Source organism: Mesoplodon bidens, assembly GCF_964165515.1.
Source record: "Mesoplodon bidens genome assembly, chromosome: 8".
Lineage (NCBI taxonomy): Eukaryota > Metazoa > Chordata > Mammalia > Artiodactyla > Ziphiidae > Mesoplodon > Mesoplodon bidens.
In genome coordinates, this window is record NC_138165.1 from 94,958,629 (window position 1) to 94,979,814 (window position 21,186).

At 45.3% G+C, this 21,186-nt stretch overlaps 1 protein-coding gene across 1 annotated transcript in view; it reads right to left on the minus strand.

Annotated features, from left to right (window-relative positions):
• Positions 1 to 19,167, minus strand: part of CFAP65 (cilia and flagella associated protein 65) — a gene marked incomplete at its 5' end in the record, with an annotated part of 39,605 nt that extends 20,438 nt beyond the window's left edge. Inside the window, 10 exons of the mRNA XM_081242229.1 lie at positions 445 to 582; positions 2,783 to 3,142; positions 3,372 to 3,572; positions 4,029 to 4,294; positions 4,647 to 4,869; positions 5,360 to 5,505; positions 5,801 to 6,000; positions 6,189 to 6,355; positions 6,836 to 6,938; positions 18,995 to 19,167. Coding sequence (XP_081098355.1) covers positions 445 to 582; positions 2,783 to 3,142; positions 3,372 to 3,572; positions 4,029 to 4,294; positions 4,647 to 4,869; positions 5,360 to 5,505; positions 5,801 to 6,000; positions 6,189 to 6,355; positions 6,836 to 6,938; positions 18,995 to 19,167 — 1,977 coding nt within the window. The remainder of the gene's footprint in view (positions 1 to 444; positions 583 to 2,782; positions 3,143 to 3,371; positions 3,573 to 4,028; positions 4,295 to 4,646; positions 4,870 to 5,359; positions 5,506 to 5,800; positions 6,001 to 6,188; positions 6,356 to 6,835; positions 6,939 to 18,994) is intronic.
• Between the last annotated feature and the right edge of the window lie 2,019 nt (positions 19,168 to 21,186).

Below are 21,186 nucleotides of genomic sequence, written 5' to 3' on the forward strand. Positions count from 1 at the left end.
CTGAGAGACCTGGGAATGATGACTCCCTGAGGATGGGGTTAAACCAAGGGGCGGACTCTGTGACCCCTCCAGAGCTGGATGATCCCCACGGGCAGGGGCTCATGACGTGGGTGGTCATATCCCTAGCAGGCACTCAGTAAACATAGCGAAAGGAGGAGATGGAGACTTTAAACCTGAGCGAGAGGACCGGGGGAGTATTTCAGATGGGGCAGGCCGGAGCCATAGGTCTAAGCCCCAGCCTCTTCCCAGTCCCAGTGCTGTGGTCCAGGAGAGAGTCCTTGATGGGCGCAGAGCCCCAGGGGCTTGCAGTGGGGAGGTTGGGACGACCAGGGAGGGTGCTCGACATGCTTCTGAGTCCATCAGAGACAGGAGAGGGATCTGCAGACCACGGCAGAAGCCAGGCTCCCCTGTTGCACCTCCCGCCACTGCTGGGGCCATGCTCACCTTGGGGGCATCCAGCGTATACTGAGGGATGTGGTGCTCCAAGCCAGCACAATAGCTGTGGCCTCGTGCCCGGAGCCTCAGGCACCAGGACGGGCACACAGTGCAGTCCTCTTCGATATTGTTGTAGCTCCGCAGGACCTGCAGGAGGGCCGGACCCATGGATAGGCTGAGTCCTGTGTCTGACCCTGTGGGGCACCCCAGGTTGCCTGCCCTGTACTGCAGGATCCCTACATGGGGCCCAGAGGGAGGGGCCCTCTGGGAAGACAGCGTGGAGAACAGCAGTCATAGCAGCCCCTCCCACTGTGCACCAGGCCCTGCCCTGAGCACTCAGCACTAAGCACTCAGCAAATGTGCTCTTTGATCCTCCCAGCCAGACGAGGGTGGGGCTGGTGTGTGAAAGCAGCATTCATCCTGCAGGAATGTGCCCAGAGAGCACTGGCCAACAGAAATATAATGCCAGCCACAAGTGTGAGCCGCAAACGTCATTTTACATGTTCTAGTCCCAGCGATCCCACTACTGGGCACATACCCTGAGAAAACCATCATTCAAAAAGAGTCATGTACCCCAAGGTTCACTGCAGCTCTATTCACAATAGCCAGGACGTGGAAGCAACCTGAGTGTCCATCGACAGATGAATGGATAAAGAAGACGTGGCACATATATACAATGGAATATTACTCAGCCATAAAAAAAAAACGAAACTGAGTCATTTGTAGTGAGGTGGATGGACCTAGAGACTGTCATACAGAGCGAAGTAAGTCAGAAAGAGAAAAACAAATACCGTATGTTAACACATATATATGGAATCCAAACAAAAAAAATGGTTCTGAAGAACCTAGGGGCAGGACAGGAATAAAGACGCAGATGTAGAGAATGGACTTGAGGACACGGGGAGGGGGAAGGGTAAGCTGGGACGAAGTGAGAGAGTGGCATGGACATATATACACTACCAAATGTAAAATAGATAGCTAGTGGGAAGCAGCCGCATAGCACAGGGAGATCAGCTCGGTGCTTTGTGAGCACCTAGAGGGGTGGGATAGGGAGGGTGGGAGGGAGAGGCAAGAGGGAGGAGATATGGGGATATATGTATACATATAGCTGATTCACTTTGTTATACAGCAGAAACACACCATTGTAAAGCAATTATACTCCAATAAAGATGTTAAAAGATAAATAAATAAAAAGTAAATGTTCTAGTAGCCATATCAACAAGGTGAAACGCATAAAATTTATTTCAACATTACATTTTATTTAACCCAGTTGATCCAAAATCTTTTCATTTCAACATATAATCGATATATAAGTGATGCAGGAGGCATTTTGCATTCTTTTGTGCTAAGTCTTAGAAATCAGTGCGTCTCCTCCCCTTACAGCATATCTCTTTGGACTAGACACAGTACAAGTACTCAACAGCCCCATGTGGCTGGTGATTGGCATATCGGACAGCTCAGGGTTATAGCCTGTAGCCTAAAAGTCTGACAGGCTCAGCAAAGCCAGGTGTCCACAGCCTTATTCCTACAAACTTGCGAGTCCCGCCACTGCCAAGATATTAGAACAGAGGCAACTAAAGACTCAGCTTTGGAAAAACTTCTCAAAAGTTTGGATATGCTCCCAAGTTTATAGATGAAAAGACCGGGGCTCAGAGACATTAAGGGACGTGCCCAAGGTCACAGAGCTGGTAAGCGATGCTGACCTTGACTGCACAGCTCTCCTCTTCCCTGGGCCCCAGCACCCAGCCACTGGAAGAGAACAGCAGTGTGGGTAGAGCAGAGAAAGGAGGGAAAGGGCAGGATGGACTGCAGATGAGGAGGAAGCGACACATCTGGGGCTAAGAGACGTGGCTGGGACAGCCTAGTCAAGGGAAGTTGGACTAGAAGCCCCTCCCTACACGCACCTAATTACCGGGTGCCCTGACTCCACCCCCCAGGCCCTAGTTCCTGCCCGCAGCTCTTTCAGAGGGACCACTTCCTACTTTAAGGACTAGAGGGAGGCCAGGAGCCACCCCGCCACACCAGCCAGGAGCCCCAGGAAACTATGTGCACCAAAATTTTCCAAAGGGCTTGAGCCCCACTGAGTTCTCCCTCTGGAGGGGGTGGGAGGCACATGTGAGTGAGACATAATCAGCTGGGCCAAGAAGCCCCTCGGCCAAGGCAGGCCATGAGCCTGGGAAAAGACAGACCACTAAGGCTGCAGTCCAGCCAAGGAGACAAGAAGGAACAGAGCCTGGCACGGAGAGGATGGGTCCTACATCACCCCGTCACCCCCTCCGACCCCACACTCTGCTGTGCAGGCTCCAGGGCAGAGAACCCACCTTCCCCCTCTCATCTGCCCACACACCTTATAGACAGCAAAGGCTTCAAGCTCCACGGCGTACAGGCAGTTGGGGTGAGGCGGCTGGAAGTGCAAGCGCATGGCTGTGGACTTGAGAGGGGGCACATCGCAGGGGTTTGGAGTCACCCAGAACGGGCAATCAGCCCTGCGTGTCCAGGCCACAGTGATCTTGCCTTTGGTGTGGTTCATCAGGCACAGAGGGACAGGGTTGGGGTCCTTGGACCTGGGGCAGGCACCAAAATCCACCTCGACTGGCTCAATGCTGATGGGCGGGGGAAAGATGGCCGTGTCGTTGGTGCCGTCGAAGAAGTATTCGGTCATGGGGGGGATGAGGGGATACTGCGGGGCTGGTATGTCCTCCAGGTCCTGTGTGGGGAGAGCCAGTTGGTGGGGGCCCAGCTGCCATTCCTCCTGCCGCTGCCCCTCATCTGCATGCTCCTTTCTGGAAAAGGCTACAAGAGCTCCACACACGTCACCCCCGACTACTAAGGGTACCCACAGGGCTATGGAGCACAGGACTGCCCAAGAATTGAGAAGGGGGCATGAACCTGGGGAGGGTAGATGGCCCCCGGGGCCCCAGAGGGGTCCATCGAACCTCAGTGGGAATCATCAGGGCACCGTTCTTATCCTGCTCCAGCTTCTTCTCCCTCAGCATGATGCCCAGGATGTCAGGCGGGTAGAGCGTCAGGCCCCGCACCAGGTGTGTGCGGTACCAAGCGAGGTGCTGAGGCCTGAGGATGGCTGGCTTGGTGCTGTCCGAGTGGCATGTCCCAATCAGGTCGAGGAACAGTGGGTCCTGCGACATTTGTCTGTGTGAGGCTAGATTCGAGCCTCCACTCGCCACCTTGGCCAGAGACCAGGTGGTCAGGGCATAATTTGTACCACCTTGTCCAGGGGCCTGGGTTGGGGTCGTCACTTCAAGGCTCTCTGCTCTGCACATGCTGCATGGGCGAGATCCAGTCCCCCCTACACCAGCGCATTAGCAGCATCAGCAGCAAAGTCCTTGGCCTGGCAACAGTCACAGAAAGACTGGCCTACCCACCCGGCTCGGAGCGAGCATTCACATGCCCTTGGCCAAACTCTGGCTCCAAAAGCCAGGCTGGGGCTCTGGAGGTGATGATCCAGGCAGACAGCCCTGGAAGTTCCAGAATACAGGGGACTGAGTACCAATCACTGTCTTCATTACTAGGACTCGGATTGGCCCCTCCAGCTGCCCGGGGAGCCCCTCCTCACCCCCTCCCCCATAGCTCACCTGGTGGTGGATGAAACAGGCCACCCTCCGAAAGTAGATGATGGGGTGAGTGGGCTGGAAGGCACAGTGCAGGGTCACGCGGGCCTTGCCCACCAGGGTCCCAAAGGCAGGTCTGATGCTGAAGACGCTCTCCTGACAGTCGATGTCAAACTGGAAGTGGGCCGTGCAGTCCGACTTGTTCTCAATCCACAGGGACTGCTCCGAGCGCTTCCCGAGGTTGACCCAGCTGAAGTCGACACAGTAGTACTGCAGGGACACATCAGGACCTGGGCAGAAGAGATGGGGGCTCTGTGAGTGGGCCCTGCCACCTGAGTGGGGCTGGGGTATCAGCCTCCCTGAGGATATGTCAAAAGGTACCACTGATGAGAGGTGGTGCTGCCTGGAGACAGAAGGTTGGGTTGGAAAGGCCTGAGCGGACCACCAGGTCACCAGCGGTGAGCATGGGAACAATATCTCCAGGTGTCTTCAACTGGTTCCTCACTGAGTCCACCAGGGGGCAGCAGACACCCAGGCTGAGGACAAGGAGGCCCTGGGCGACTAGGAGCGGGCACTTGCCAATCGTAAGCATTGGTTGCTCCTGTCTCCAGAGGGAGTGTAGTGACTTGGGACTGCCAGTACCTCTACAGAAACCAACGACTTTGAGCAGGGTTTGGGAGGCACAGCCAGAGGGCATGACGGACAAGTAGTCCATAGTCCTGACGTCCAAGGTCTTGGGGTGGAAGAACACTGACACGCATTTCTTCTCTCCCGGAGGCACGATGCCATGGGCCGTGGGGCACGAGAAGGCCTCGTCTTTGGCCAGCATGTCTGGGGCCACTTCGATCCTGAAGGGGGCGCTCACCTACAGGGCCAGGTGGGGACAGGAGGTGGTCAGGTCACAGGGTGGTTCGTCTATTATTACCAAGGTGCCCAGCCGAGAGGGTGAGGGCAGCTGAAGCCCCACCTGTGCCTCCATCATCAGCTTTGATCGTGGAGCAAGGCTGCCTCTGCCAGGAGGAAGGAAGGGGCCGAGCCGTATGCCCTACACTGGGACCACCCAGAGGGGGCACCTTTTCCTTTTCCCAAAGGTACCACAAAGGCTAGCTGTGGTCCTGGCATCAGGACACCTTAGGGCTGCTCTTGGAGTTGCTCTGGCGGGGGGGGGCAGTCAAGGGATACCCCAGCCCAGCCCCCAGCTGAGAGGAGAGTGGGACCTGTTTTGACATGAGTGTATCAACAGACATGGTTACGTGAGGTTGCAACATTCTGTACAGGGGCTGAGTATTAGGAGCACCTGGCCCTGTGGTTCCTGAGTCCTGCCCCCACTCCCCCTATGTGCACAGGACACATACCACCGATGGGTTATACAGCTTGATCTCCCTCTCAGCGGTGCAGCCCACAGCAACAGAGCCAAAGTGCAACACTTTCTGGATGCCCTCGGCATCCTGGTCCTCCGGGCGCTTCTGCTTTATGCTCACCAGCAGCTGGGCACATTTGGCTGGGCAGAGAGGGGAGAGCCTTGGGGAGAAACCCACCAGGGCCTCTGTGGCCCCAGCTGAACAGCCCTTCAAAGAAGACGGGGGTCCCCAGGGAAACACTGGTCTGCGACACCAAGGAAGACAAAGAAAAGGCAAAGCCTGCAGGGCTCAGGGGAGGGCAGGAGGCTGGAGGAGGTCCGGTGGAGGCCAGGCCAGGGCAGGGGCGGGGGAGAGGGGGAGGGGGCACACTGTGGCTTCAATCCCCAGAGAGGTGCAGCAGGGGGCTTTGGTGACAGGTGAGAGGTCGGGCCTCACCCACAGCCTGCAGCTGGATGCTGCTCTTCTGCTTGCTTCCCTCCCCGTACCAGCACGTGGCCTGAACGTCATAAATGATAGCCATAAGGGGTTGAAAGGTCACATTGATCCGGCAGGCCTGGCCTGGCTCCAGCAGACCTGTGGTCGGCAACATCTGGAATGGGCTGGGGGACTCCCAGGTGAAGAAGGTGGGCAGGTCCCTGGAGGGGGTGGGCAGGTTAGAGCCACTGGGCTCACTGACCACTGCCTCTGCTTTAGAAAGGCCGGGATGCCCCCTTTACTCCCCTTATCCCCTTCCACCATCACACAGGCGAGTCTCTCCTGCTCCCAGGAACCCTCCTCACAGTTCTCATTCTTCCCACCTCTGAGCCTCAGCCGCGGCCCTCACCCCACATTGTCCAGGCAGAACCAGGCCTCGGCCATGTCCCCCATGGCGCACATGGGCAACCGCAGGGACGGTGGGCAGATCAGATTGTGGCAGGGCAGGGTGGCTCTCAGGTCCACACAGAACATCCCCTCTGCTTTCTCAAACCACAGCTGGTCCACGCACTCCTTCTGCAGTGTGGGGGCAGGGAGGCAGAGGTCCTGGCTGATCAGTGGTACCCGGGTGGTACTCAAGGACCAGTCGCCCGACCCCAGGCCTTGGCCATCCCCTCAACACAACTGCTGAGGGCTGGGCTGGGCCATGGCCCTCCATCTCAGTCTCTGAAGAGAGGGTCAGTTACTTGTGTTCCAGCACCATCTTGGTCTCAGAGATGTAGGGCTTCTTTTGTGAGGAACAAAGTATTTGGGGAAACATTTTGAGAGCAGGAAGAGCCCAAGGAATATAGGGCTTTCTGATGGCCAACACAGTAGCACAGCCTTTTCCCCCAACAACATCCAACTGGGAAGCCCCCTCTATCTAATGAGTTTTGGCTCCAGCTGGTGGGATGTGGGTGTGGTGGGAGAGCTCCTCATTGCTCTGCCCTACATCCTGCTCTGAGGTCACTGTGCCTGTGTCCCTCCCTGCCCTCCGCTCACCATGGCAGACCTTACCTTCTCCAGGGGCCGGAAGATGATTGGGAGTGAGAGGGTCATGCCTGGGCTCAGGAAGATGGGCTGGGGGATGACCGTGAAGAAGAATTTGGTCTTGGGGGGCCTGTGGGAAGGAGCCAGAGGATAAGCACTTCAGTATCAGAAAACTAGGAGAGGCAGACAGACTAGGGAAGATTCTGGAAAACCAAGCAGACTTGAGTCTGTGGGACCATGGAAGGAGAAACACAGGTGTTCTGGCATAGGAGGAACTGTCTCCCTCATCCTACCACTTCTCTTGCAGACCTTCACTCTAGGATGTCAGAGCACTAAATGAAAAGATACAGGGCCAAGGGAGCTGCACTTGTACCTCAGATGCACATGGTGGTCAGTGGGGTCTGGGATGGGGAAGGCTGCCCTGATTTAACCAAATCCCTGAGCACTTAGCTGGGGGAAACCAAAGCTGAGAACAGAGGCGCCAGGGATGCATTTCCAAGCAGAGATCTCAGCACAGCTGTAGAGTTCCAGAGTGGGTCAAAACTATAGATCCTGCAGACTTCAAAAATACTAATAGGGGACTTCCCTGGTGGCGCAGTGGTTAAGAATCTGCCTGCCAATGCAGGGGACATGGGTACGAGGCTGGTCCGGGAAGATCCTACATGCCGTGGAGCAACTAAGCCCGTGTGCCACAACTACGTGCCTGCACTCTAGAGCTCATAAGCCACAACTACTGAGCCCATGTGCCACAGCTACTAAGCCCACGTGCCACAACTACTGAAGCCCACACGCCTACAGCCTGTGCTCTGCAACAAGAGAAGCCATGAGAAGCATGCGCACCACAACCAAGAGTAGCCCCCGATCACCCCAACTAGAGGAAGCCCACGTGCAGCAACGAAGACCTAATGCAGACAAAAATAAATAAATAAATAAATTTATTTATTTATTTTTAAAAATATATTAATAAGAGGCCAATATTATCAAAAAACTATAGCAATAAGTTCAGATAAAATAAACATATTCCTAGGAATGTATAATTGACCAAAACTGACTCAAGAATTATACATTTTATGGCCACCCTTTCTAAAAGTATCCAAAAAATTAAATAAATTGTCAAAAATCTTCCCACAAAGAAAACACCAGGCCAGATGGCTTCCCAGCAAGTAGTACCAAGCAACTGATAATCCTTGTCTTCTCTTTCCAACAGCAGAAAACAAGGAAACCCTCCCCACCATATTCTATGAATTCATCACAACGTTGTTATCAAAACCTGACAGTTATGAGAAGAAAGGAAAATTACAGGCTAATATCACCCATAAACAAAATATTGGCAAAAAGAACTTAGCAATGTGTATAAAAAGAATACTCAATCATGACCAAGTTGGGCTTATTCTAGGAATACACAGTTGGTGTAACATTACAAAAATCAGTTAATGTTAATTCACCGTATTAACAAATAAAGAGAGAAAAAAATCAAATGATCATCTCAATAAAGAAAAATATTAAACTTCAACATATGTTTATGACAAAAACTCTCAGCAACCTAGAAATAGAAGGGGACTTCCTTAACCTGATAAAGTCTAAAAAAAAAAAAAGAAAGAAAGAAGAAAAAAACTACAGGAACCATCCAAATTAATGGTGAAACACTGGAATCTTTCATGCTGAGATCATGAACAAAACAATGATGCCTGCTATAACAGCTTCTGTTCAGCACTTTCCTTTTCAACAGTGCAGTAAGGAAAGACAAAGAAAGGAGATAGAGTTGGAAAGGAAGGAAAAATGCCATTTTCATATAAGATATGAATGTGTATGTGGAAAAAAGAATTAACAAATACATTATTAGAATTAATGAGAGAACTTACCAAGGTTTCTGGGCACAAGATTATGGACAAAACATCCATATTTTTAAAAAATGACTTTCTAGGGCTTTCCTGGTGGCGCAGTGGTTGAGAATCTGCCTGCTAATGCAGGGGACACGGGTTCGAGCCCTGGGCTGGGAAGATCCCACATGCCTCGGAGCAACTGGGCCCGTGAGCCACAACTACTGAGCCTGCGCGTCTGGAGCCTGTGCTCCGCAACAAGAGAGGCCGCGATAGTGAGAGGCCCGTGCACCGCGATGAAGAGTGGACCCCGCTTGCCACAACTAGAGGAAGCCCTCACACAGAAATGAAGACCCAACACAGCCAAAAATAAATAAATAAAAAGCCAAGCATTTGAAGCCCTTTAAAAAAAAAAAGACTTTCTATAAAGCCAGCAACAAGCAGAAAATGAAACAACTTTAAAAGATATCATACTCAGCATCATCAAAAATATAAAACACTTAGGGAGCTTCCCTGGTGGCACAGTGGTTGAGAATCTGCCTGCTAATGCAGGGGACACGGGTTCGAGCCCTGGTCTGGGAGGATCCCACATGCCGTGGAGCGACTGGGCCCGTGACCCACAACTACTAAGCCTGCGCATCTGGAGCCTGTGCTCCGCAGCAAGAGAGGCCGCGACAGTGAGAGGCCCGTGCACCACGATGAAGAGTGGCCCCCACTTGCCACAACTAGAGAAAGCCCTCACACAGAAATGAAGAACCAACACAGCAAAAATAAATAAATTAATTAATAAACTCCTACCCCCAACGTCTTCTTAAAAAAAAAAAATGTCCTGGTGTAGGTAATGGCCAAAAGAATTCAGAACAAGGCAAATTAAAAAAAAATATATATATATATATGTATATATATATATAAAACAGTTAGGGATAAATCTAACTAAAGATGTGTAAGACATCTACAGAGAAAAATTTACATTTTATTGAGAGACATGAAAGAAGACCTAAAGAAATATAAAGATAAACCATGAGTCATGAAAGATAAAAATTGCCATGAAAGACTCAGTTTGTAATGACATCAAGTCTCCCCAAATTAATCTATAGTTTCAACTAAATCCCAATGAAAATCTCAAAAAGTAGTTTATGTGTATGTGTGATAAGCTGATTTGAAGACATATGAAAGTTCAACGGCCCAAGGATAGCCAAGACAATCCTGAATAAGAATGACGTTGGAAGACTTACATTACAAGATATTCAAGATTTATTATAAGCTCTAATAATTAATTCAGGATGATATTTATTGGCCCAGGGAAAGACAAATAGAGCAAGGGAACAAAACAGAGTTCAGAAATGGATCCATACATATATGGACACTTGATATACATCAGTGGTGGAGGAGATCATCAGGGAAGGTATGAACTTTTCAATAAGTGGTGTTGGGACAATTGGACATTTGGTTGAGAGGAAAAAAATGTCATTGGATCCCTACTTCAAACCATTCACAAAAATCAATTCCATATAGATAAAAGACAAATATTAAAGGCAAAATTATAAACTCTTTAGAAGATACTAAAAGAGAATATCTTCATGACCTAGGTAAGGGTAGAGAAGAACTTCTTAAACAAGATACAAAAAAGCCTCAACCATAAAAGAAAAATATTGGTACATTTGATTCCTTTGAAATTAAGAACTTCTTTTCTTCAAAAGACATGATAGAATAAAAGACAAGTCACAAAGTGGGAGAAGATATTCACAACACATAACTGACAAAGGATTAGTATCCTCAATAAGAATTTCTATTTAAAAAAGACATTATAAGGGCAGACAGCAGAAGCAAGAAGAACTACAATCCTGCAGCCTGTGGAACAAAAACCACATTCACAGAAAGATAGACAAGATGAGAAGGCAGAGGGCTATGTACCAGATGAAGGAACAAGATAAAACCCCAGAAAAACAACTAAATGAAGTGGAGATAGGCAACCTTCCAGAAAAAGAATTCAGAATAATGATAGTGAAGATGATCCAGGACCTCGGAAAAAGAATGGAGGCAAAGATCGAGAAGATGCAAGAAATGTTTAACAAAGACCTAGAAGATTTAAAGAACAAACAAACAGAGATGAACAATACAATAACTGAAATGAAAACTACACTAGAAGGAATCAATAGTAGAATAATTGAGGCAGAAGAACGGATAAGTGACCTGGAAGACAGAATGGTGGAATTCACTGCTGCAGAACTGAATAAAGAAAAAAGAATGAAAAGAAATGAAGACAGCCTGAGACCTCTGGGACAACATTAAACGCAACAACATTTGCATTATAGGGGTCCCAGAAGGAGAAGAGAAAAAAAAAGGACCTGAGAAAATATTTGAAGAGATTATAGTCGAAGACTTTCCTAACATGGGAAAGGAAATAGCCACCCAAGTCCAGGAAGCGCAGAGAGTCCCATAAGGGATAAACCCAAGGAGAAACACTCTGAGACACATAGTAATCAAACTGGCAAAAATTAAAGACAAAGAAAAAGTATTGAAAGCAGCAAGGGGAAAACGACAAATAACATACAAGGGAACTCCCATAAGGTTAACAGTTGATTTCTCAGCAGAAACTCTGCAAGCCAGAAGGGAGTGGCATGATATACTTAAAGTGATGAAAGGGAAGAACATACAACCAAGATTACTCTACCCGGCAAGGATCTCATCCAGATTCGATGGAGAAATCAAAAGCTTTACAGACAAGCAAAAGCTAAGAGAATTCAGCACCACCAAACGAGCTCTACAAAAAATGCTAAAGGAACTTCTCTAAGTGGGAAACACAAGAGAAGAAAAGAACTTAAAAAAACCCAAAACAATTAAGAAAATGGTCACAGGAACATACATATCTATAATTACCTTAAATGTGAATGGATTAACTGCTCCAACCAAAAGACACAGGCTTGCTGAATGGATACAAAAACCAGACCCATATATATGCTGTCTACAAGAGACCCACTTCAGACCTAGGGACACATACACACTGAAAGTGAGGGGATGGAAAAAGACATTCCGTGCAAATTGAAATCAAAAGAAAGCTGGAGTAGCAATACTCATATCAGATAAAATAGACTTTAAAATAAAGAATGTTTCAAGAGACAAGGAAGGACACTACATAATGATTAAGGGATCAATCCAAGAGAAGATATAACAATTATAAATATATATGCACCCAACATAGGAGCATCTCAATACATAAGGCAACTGCTAACAGCTATAAAAGAGGAAATTGACAGGAACACAATAATAGTGGGGGACTTTAACACCTCACTTACACCAATGGACAGATCATCCAAAATGAAAATAAATAAGGAAACAGAAGCTTTAAATGACACAATAGACCAGATAGATTTAACTGATATTTATAGGACATTCCATCCAAAAACAGCAAATTACACTTTCTTCTCAAGTGCGCATGGAACATTCTCCAGGATAAATCACATCTTGGGTCACAAATCAGCCTCAGTAAATTTAAGAAAATTGAAATCGTATCAAGTATCTTTTCTGACCACAATGCTATGAGATTAGAAATCAATTACAGGAAAAAAACGTAAAAAACACAAACACATGGAGGCTAAACAATACATTACTAAGTAACCAAGAGATCACTGAAGAAATCAAAGAGGAAATCAAAAAATACCTAGAGACAAATGACAATGAAAACACGATGATCCAAAACCTATGGGATGCAGCAAAAGCAGTTCTAAGAGGGAAGTTTATAGCTATACAAGCCTACCTCAAGAAACAAGAAAAATCTCAAATAAACAATCTAACCTTACACCTAAAGGAACTAGAGAAAGAAGAACAAACAAAACCCAAAGTTAGCAGAAGGAAAGAAATCATAAAGATCAGAGCAGAAATAAATGAAATAGAAACAAAGAAAACAATAGCCAAGATCAGTAAAACTAAAAGCTGGTTCTTTGAGAAGATAAACAAAGTTGATAAAACATTGGCCAGACTCATTAAGAAAAAGAGGAAGAGGACTCAAGTCAATAAAATTAGAAATGAAAAAGGAGAAGTTACAACACACACTGGAGAAATACAAAGCATCCTAAGAGACTACAAAAAGCAACTCTATGCCAATAAAATGGACAACCTGGAAGAAATGGACAAATTGTTAGAAAGGTATAACCTTCCAAGACTGAACCAGGAAGAAATAGAAAATATGAACAGACCAATCACAAGTAATTAAATTGAAACTGTGATTAAAAATCTTCCAACGAACTAAAGTCCAGGACCAGATGGCTTCACAGGTGAATTCTATCAAACATTTAGAGAAGAGCTAACACCCATCCTTCTCAAACTCTTCCAACAAATTTCAGGGGAAGGAACACTCCCAAACACATTCTATGAGGCCACCATCACCCTGATACCAAAACCAGACAAAGATACTACCAAAAAGGAAAATTACAGACCAATATCACTGATGAATATAGATGCAAAAATCCTCAACAAAATACTAGCAAACAGAATCTAACAACACTTTAAAAGGATCATACACCATGATCAAGTGGGATTTATCCCAGGGATGCAAGGATTCTTCAATATATGCAAATCAATCAATGCAATACACCATATTAACAAATTGAAGAAGAAAAACCATATGATCATCTCAATAGATGCAGGAAAAGCTTTTGACAAAATTCAACACCCATTTATGATAAAAACGCTCCAGAACATGGGCATAGAGGGAACCTACCTCAACATAATAAAGGTCATATATGACAAACCCACAGCAAACATCATTCTCAATGGTGAAAAACTGAAAGCATTTCCTCTAAGATCAGGAAAAAGACAAGGATGTCCACTCTCACCACTATTACTCAACATAGCCTTGGAAGTCCTAGCCGCAGCAATCAGAGAAAAAAAAGAAATAAAATGAATACAAATTGGAAAAGACGAAGTAAAACTGTCACTGTTTGCAGATGACATGATATTATACATAGAGAATCCTAAAGATGCCACCAGAAAACTACTAGAGCTAATCAATGAATATGGTAAAGTTGCAGGATACAAAATTAATGCACAGAAATATCTTGCATTCCTATATACTAATGATGAAAAACTTGAAAGATAAACTAAGGAAACACTCCCATTTATTACTGCAACAAAAAGAATAAAATACCTAGGAATAAACCTACCTAAGGAGACAAAAGACCTGTATGCAGAAAAGTATAAGACACTGATGAAAAAATTAAAGATGAAACCAACAGATAGAGAGATATACTATGTTCTTGGACTGGAAGAATCAATATTGTGAAAATGACTATACTACCCAAAGCAATCTACAGATTCAATGCAATCCCTATCAAATTACCAATGGCATTTTTTACAGAACTAGAACAAAAAATCTTAAAATTTGTATGGAGACACAAAAGACCCCGAATAGCCAAAGCAGTCTTGAGGGAAAAAAACGGAGCTGGAGGAATTAGACTCCCTGACTTCAGACTATACTACAAAGCCACAGTAATCAAGACAATATGGTACTGGAACAAAAACAAAAACATAGATCAAAGGAACAAGATAGAAAGCCCAGAGATAAACCCATGCACCTATGGTCAACTAATTTATGACAAAGGAGGCAAGGATATACAATGGAAAAAAGATAGCCTCTTCAATAAGTGGTGCTGGGAAAACTGGAGAGCTGCATGTAAAAGAATGAAATTAGAACACTCTCTAACACCATACACAAAATTAAACTCAAAATGGATTAGAGACCTAAATGTAAGACTGGACACTATAAAACTCTTAGAGGAAAACAATGGAAGAACACTCTTTGACATAAATCACAGCATCTTTTTTGATCCACCGCCTAGAGTAATGGAAATAAAAACAAAAATAAACAAATGGGACCTAATGAAACTTCAAAGCTTTTGCACAGCAAGGAAACCATAAACAAGATGAAAAGACAACCCTCAGAATGGGAGGAAATATTTGCAAATGAACTGACCGACAAGGGATTAATCTCCAAAATATATAAACAGCTCATGCAGCTCAATATTGAAAAAACAAACAACCCAATCCAAAAATGGGCAAATGAAAACTGCTCAACATCGCTAATTATTAGAGAAATGCAAATCAAAACTACAATGAGGTATCACCTCACACCAGTTAGAATGGGCATCATCAGAAAATCTATAAACAACAAATGCTGGAGAGGGTGTGGAGAAAAGGGAACCCTCTTGCACTGTTTGTGGGAATGTAAATTGATACAGCCACTATGGAGAACAGTATGGAGGTTCCTTAAAAAACTAAAAATAGAATTACCATATGATCCAGGAATCCCACTACTGGGCATATACCCAGAGAAAACCATAATTCAAAAAGACACATGCACCCCATTTTTCATTGCAGCACTATTTACAATAGCCAGGTCATGGAAGCAACCTAAATGCCCATTGACAGATGAATGGATAAAGAAGATGTGGTACATATATACAACGGAATATTACTCAGCCATAAAAAGGAACGAAATTGGGTCATTTGTTGAGACGTGGATGGATCTAGAGACTGTCATACAGAGTGAAGTAAGTCAGAAAGAGAAAAACAAATATCGTATATTAACGCATGTATGTGGAACCTAGGAAAATGGTACAGATGAACCGGTTTGCAGGGCAGAAGTTGAGACACAGATGTAGAGAACAAACATATGGACACCAAGGGGGGAAAGCCGCGGTGGGGTGGGGATGGTGGTGTGCTGAATTGGGCGATTGGGATTGACATGTATATACTGATGTGTATAAAATTGATGACTAATAAGAACCTGCTGTATAAAAAATAAATTAAATTAAATTTAAGAAAAAGAAAAAACAATCTAGCACAGCAAAGGAAACCATAAACAAAATGAAAAAACAACCCACAGAATGGGAGAAAATATTTGCAAATGAACTGACCGACAAGGGATTAATCTCCCAAATATACAAAAGGCTCATGCAGCTCAATATTGAAAAAACAAACACCCAATCAAAAAATGGGTGGAAGATCTAAAAAAGACATTTCTCCAAAGAAGACATACAGATGGCCAAGAGGCACATGAAAAGATGCTCAACATCACTAATTATTAGAGAAATGCAAATCAAAACTACAATGAAGTATCACCTCACACCATTCAGAATGGCCATCATCAAAAAACCTGCAAACAGGGGCTTCCCTGGTGGTGCAGTGGTTGAGAGTCCGCCTGCCGATGCAGGGGACACGGGTTCGTGCCCCGGTCCAGGAAGATCCCACATGCCACAGAGCGGCTGGGCCTGTGAGCCATGGCCGCTGAACCTGCATGTCTGGAGCCTGTGCTCCACAACGGGAGAGGCCACAACAGTGAGAGGCCTGCGTACCGCAAAAAAAAAAAAAAAAAAAAAAAAAAAAAAAAAAAATCTGCAAACAATAAATGCTGGGGAGGGTGTGGAGAAAGGGGAACCTTCTTATACTGTTGGTGGGAATGTAAATTGGTACAACCATTATGGAGAACAGTATGGAGGTTCCTTAAAAAACTAAAAGTAGAGCTGCTGTATGATCCAGCAATCCCACTCCTGGGCATATATCCGGAGAAAACCATAATGTGAAAAGATACATACACCCCAATGTTCATTGCAGCACTATTTACAATAGCCAGGGCATGGAAGCAACCTAAATGTCCACTGACAGAGAAATGGATAAAGAAGATGTGGTACACATATATACAATGGAATATTACTCAGCCATAAAAAAGAATGAAATAACGCCATTTGCAGCAACATGAAAGGACCTAGAGATTGTCATACGAGTGAAGTAAGTCAGAAAGAAAAAGACAAATATCGTGATAGTGCTTATATGTGGAATCTAAAAAAATGGTACAAATGAACTTACTTACAAAATAGAAATAGAGTCACAGGTGCAAAAAACAAACATGGAGGGAAGGGGTAGGGATAAAATGGGAGAATGGGATTGACATATACACACTACTATATATAAAATAGTTACCTAAGCAGGACCTACTGGGAACTTAAATTTAAAACAAAGTTATTAACAAGATAATGCCTATAATTCCCTGTACTCTGTACTGTTGCAATATATTGTTGCAACATTCTTTGTTGCTTATCTACTTTAAACTTAGTAGTTTGTTTTTCTTAATCCCATGTCCCTATCTTGCCCCTCCCCACTTCCCTCTCCCCACTGGTAACCACTGGTTTGTGTTCTATATCTGTGAGTTTGTTTCTGTTTTGCTATATACATTCATTTGTTTTATTTTTTAGACTGCACATATAAGTGATATCATACAGTATTTGTCTTTCTCTGTCTGACTTATTTCGCTCAGCATAATATTCTCTAGGTCCATCCATGTTGCTGCAAATGGCAGAATTTCATTCTTTTTTTCTGGCTGAGTAATATCCCATTGTGGTATATATTGATATATACTCATTTGTCTCCTGATGGATGCTTGGATTGGCTATTGCTATGAACATTGGGATGCATGTATCTTTTCCAATTAGTGTTTTTGTTTTTTTCTGGACATATACCCAGGAGTGGAATTGCTGAATCATATGGTGTTTTTTTTTTTTTAGTTTTTTGAGGAACCTCCACACTGTTTTGCATGACGACTGACCAATTTACATTCTCACCAACAGTGTACTAAGGTTCCCTTTTCTCCACGTCCTCACCAACATTTGTTATTTGTAGACTTTTTGATGATAGCCATTCTGACAGGTGTGAGGTGTTATCTCATTGTCGTTCTGATTTGCATTTCTCTAATAATTAGTGATGTTGAGCATCTTTTCAGGTGCCTGTTAGCTATCTGTAGGTCTTCTTTGTAGATTGTCTTTTTTTCTTTTAATTTTTATTGGAATATAGTTGATTTACAATGTTGTATTAGTTTCTGCTCTACAGCAAAGAGAATCAGCTGTACATACACATACATCCGTTGTTTTTTAGATTCTTTTCCCATATAGGTCATTACAGAGAACTTAGTAGAGTTCCCTGTGCTATACAGTAGGTCCTGCTTAGGTATCTATTTTATATATAGTAGTGTGTATATGTCAATACCAATCTCCCAATTTATACCTCCCCCCCATCCCCTGGCAACCATATATCTTGTAATAGCTTTTAATGGAATACAATCTATAAAAATACTGAATCACCATGCTACACATCTAAACTAATATAATATTATAAATCAGCTATATTTCAATATTTTTAAAAAATGAAAAAGGATAATCTATTAGAAAAATGTGCACAGACTTAAACACGTATTTCACAAATGAAATGGCCAATAACATTTGAAAAGACACTCAACTGTATTAGTAATCAGAGAAATGCAAATTAAACCCACAACAGATTACCATTATTGGCAAAAAATTTAAATCTTGACATTATCAATTGTTGATAAAGACACAGAGGAATGGGAATGCTCATATGTGGCTTGTGTGAATATAAATGCATACAAGTCCTTTGGGAAAGAGTTTGGCAAACATGTAAAAATCTAAAAAAGCAAACATGTACATGTTCTAAGTCACAGCAACTGTACTCATATGTATCTACCCTAGAAAAACTCTTGAACTTGTGCAATAGGAGGTGTATACAGTCCCAAACTGGAAACAACCCAAACGTCCCTTAACAGAGGAATGGGTGAATACGTATAAGCATACATTGGACTATTATACTGTGATGAAAAAGGATGAACTATATCTGCATGTGGATGAGTCTTACGAACATAACTGAGCAAAATAAAAGTGTAATGGGGGCTTCCCTGGTGGCTCAGTGGTTGAGAGTCTGCCTGCTGATGCAGGGGACATGGGCTCGTGCCCCAGTCCAGGAAGATCCCACATGCCGCTCTAGGCCCATGAGCCACGGCCACTGAGCCTGTGCATCCGGAGCCTGTCCTCCGCAATGGGAGAGGCCACAGCAGTGAGAGGCCTGCATACGGCAAAAAAAAAAAAAAAAAAAAATATATATATATATATATATATATATATATATACCATGTTATCCCGCTTATATAAAGTTCATAAGAAGGAAAAATTAAACTATAACATTTAGGGATACAAACATAAGTGGTAAAACCTTTTGAGAAAAACAAGAAAATCATTATTATGAAAGACAAGGTAGTGGTTACCTTTATGGGTAGGGAAGGTGTTCCAATGCGGGGGACACAGTGGGAGAAGGTGAGCTTCAGACGCTGTTAGTATTCCATTATTTAATCTGGTCACAATTATTCAACAATCATTTAAATTGTAGTCTCAACAATTATTCAAGCTGTACATGTTTTATATACTCTTCTGGTTTTATATGACATTTTAAAAGTGTGTTTTTTAAAGTGGCTGCTTTGGGGGCTTGAAGGCTCAGGGGCTTATTCTCTGATCCCTCATACTGGTACCTGTACTTTATCTTCTGGATTTTCAAGGATAGATTTTTCAGAACCAGGTTCTTGGTGATCTCCTTCCCCAACTCCCAGCCTTTCCACTGAAGCTCCTCAGCCACCTCAATGCCCCAGATGACCCTCTTCTTCACTTTGTCCTGCTTCTTTGGGAAGCACTTCTGAGTATCCATGGAACTGGCAGGCTGTCTGGCCGGCAGGGAGAAAAGGGAGAAGCAAGTGGGATAGGATTCAAAGACCCAGAGAATGGGCAAAGATCTCTCCACCTCCAGAAAGTAACGAATCACACCACTCTTCACCCCTGGGGGAATGGTCTGGAGAGAGAAGGTGAGGGACGGGCAGGCGAGTCAGATATTACCTCTTCTGAGGTCACTGGAATGGTTTTCCACCTAGATTCCCAGAGACCCTGCCCCTGAAGCCTTCCCTGGCCACCGCATCGGCCATTCCGCCTGGCACACTCAGCCGCCTTAGCTTGCCTGTTGTGCTCCTCAGTGTGCCTGCAGAGCCCGGTCTGTTCACATGCTGCCTCCTCCTCCTCTTCCTGCCATCCCACCCCTTCGCTACAGAAGCCTCTCTTAGTTGGAGCGGTCTATCCCCGGCACTTTTCCAGAGCACAGGGATACACCACCATTCCCTCTTCCATCCCTCACCTAGCTGGTAGAGCAGAAGAAAGAGCCAATTTGCCTGCGACCAACCCGCATCCCGTGCCTTGACTTCGAGACCACCCCAAGCACCTCTCCTAGAGGTTCGCTATGCCAACGCTTCTTGTCTGTGATGGAAAATCCTTTCATGGGTGAATCCCTAGCCCCTATCTATCTGAGGAGGGAGGGAGATGGAAAAATCCCTGGGGTAGCAAGATGGCAGGAGGATGAAACAGGTGCCTCTTCCTACCAGTCATTGCTCTAAACGTAAATTCACTGCCATTTAACTTTATCTTCGACCAAGTATTGTTTTTATGTCATTACATAACATAAGGATATATTTATCTATTCGACAGATATTTGTTGACTACCTATGATGCACCGGACATTGTCCTAGGTGCCAGGACTATAATAGTGAACAGGACTGGCAAATCCCTTCTTTCTTGGAACTATATCTCAGTTTCAACATTTATAGAGAGTGTCGGATGGACTGATCTGCCCGTGGAGGAAAGGTGACTTGGGTGAGCAAGGATCATTTATTATAAATATCAATTGGTGCATCAGTTAGGGTCCAACCAGGAAAACAGAAGCCACTCCGGGTGTTTAAAATAAGGAATTTAATGCACAACCAGGGGATAGTGAAGTAACCCCAAAGTTAACGACATCAAGAAGCTGCCACCACACATAGGTTAGGGGAAGTGGTGGGGTTCTCAGAGCCCAGAGGCCCATCTGGTGGGGACTGGAGTCACAGGGAGATGCAGCTGCTGATGGGAGACACTGTCAAAAGCAGAGAGGGAAGAAGAGAAATAGCCTGGCTTCTCCCTTCTTCCCAACTTCCAATCTCCTGCCAGCTCAGAGCAGAGCGGGAAAGGGCAGTGAGTGAATCTGTGAGCAAACTGGGCCAGAATGGCACAGATGGAGGGGTGAGATGACCCCTGGTCCACAGAGAGGCAAATGCAACCACCATCACATCTAAGGAGACACGAGAATTCACAAACGACACAGACACATGCTGCACAAATGCAGTCAGACCCCATAGTTACATCCCTAGACAAGCACCCCCTACCCTGGTCCTGCGCTATCACAGAAAGAGACTCCCGAGAGCTGCGAGAAGTAAACAACATCCATCCACTGGACAAACACAAAGCCCTAGGGGTCAAGACCAGAAGAGCTTTTTGAAGGAAGAGAGAACTACTGGCTACTCTATCAGCCCCCAACTCGCATCTCCCCAGCGTTCTCCCCCTCCACCATCACGCTCACAGCTGCCACCACTCCAGTTAGCATAGGGCTCAGTGTATGTAGGGTCTAGTACTGGAGTTTAGACAGGAGAGTGGGGTCATCTCAGATTCCTTCCCCCGCTGCCCTGCTGCCCATCTACCCTGCTCGGCCCTGCTACACCCACTCCACCCGCCCCACACGTGTCCTCACACAGGCACTAGCATTGCTGCTGCTGTAGGCACTCATGGCCACACTGCTGCCAGTGATGGTGGGAAAGGCCATTGTGCTGGCACTCAGGCATGATCTGGAGTTCATGGTGTAGTCCCCGCTGTC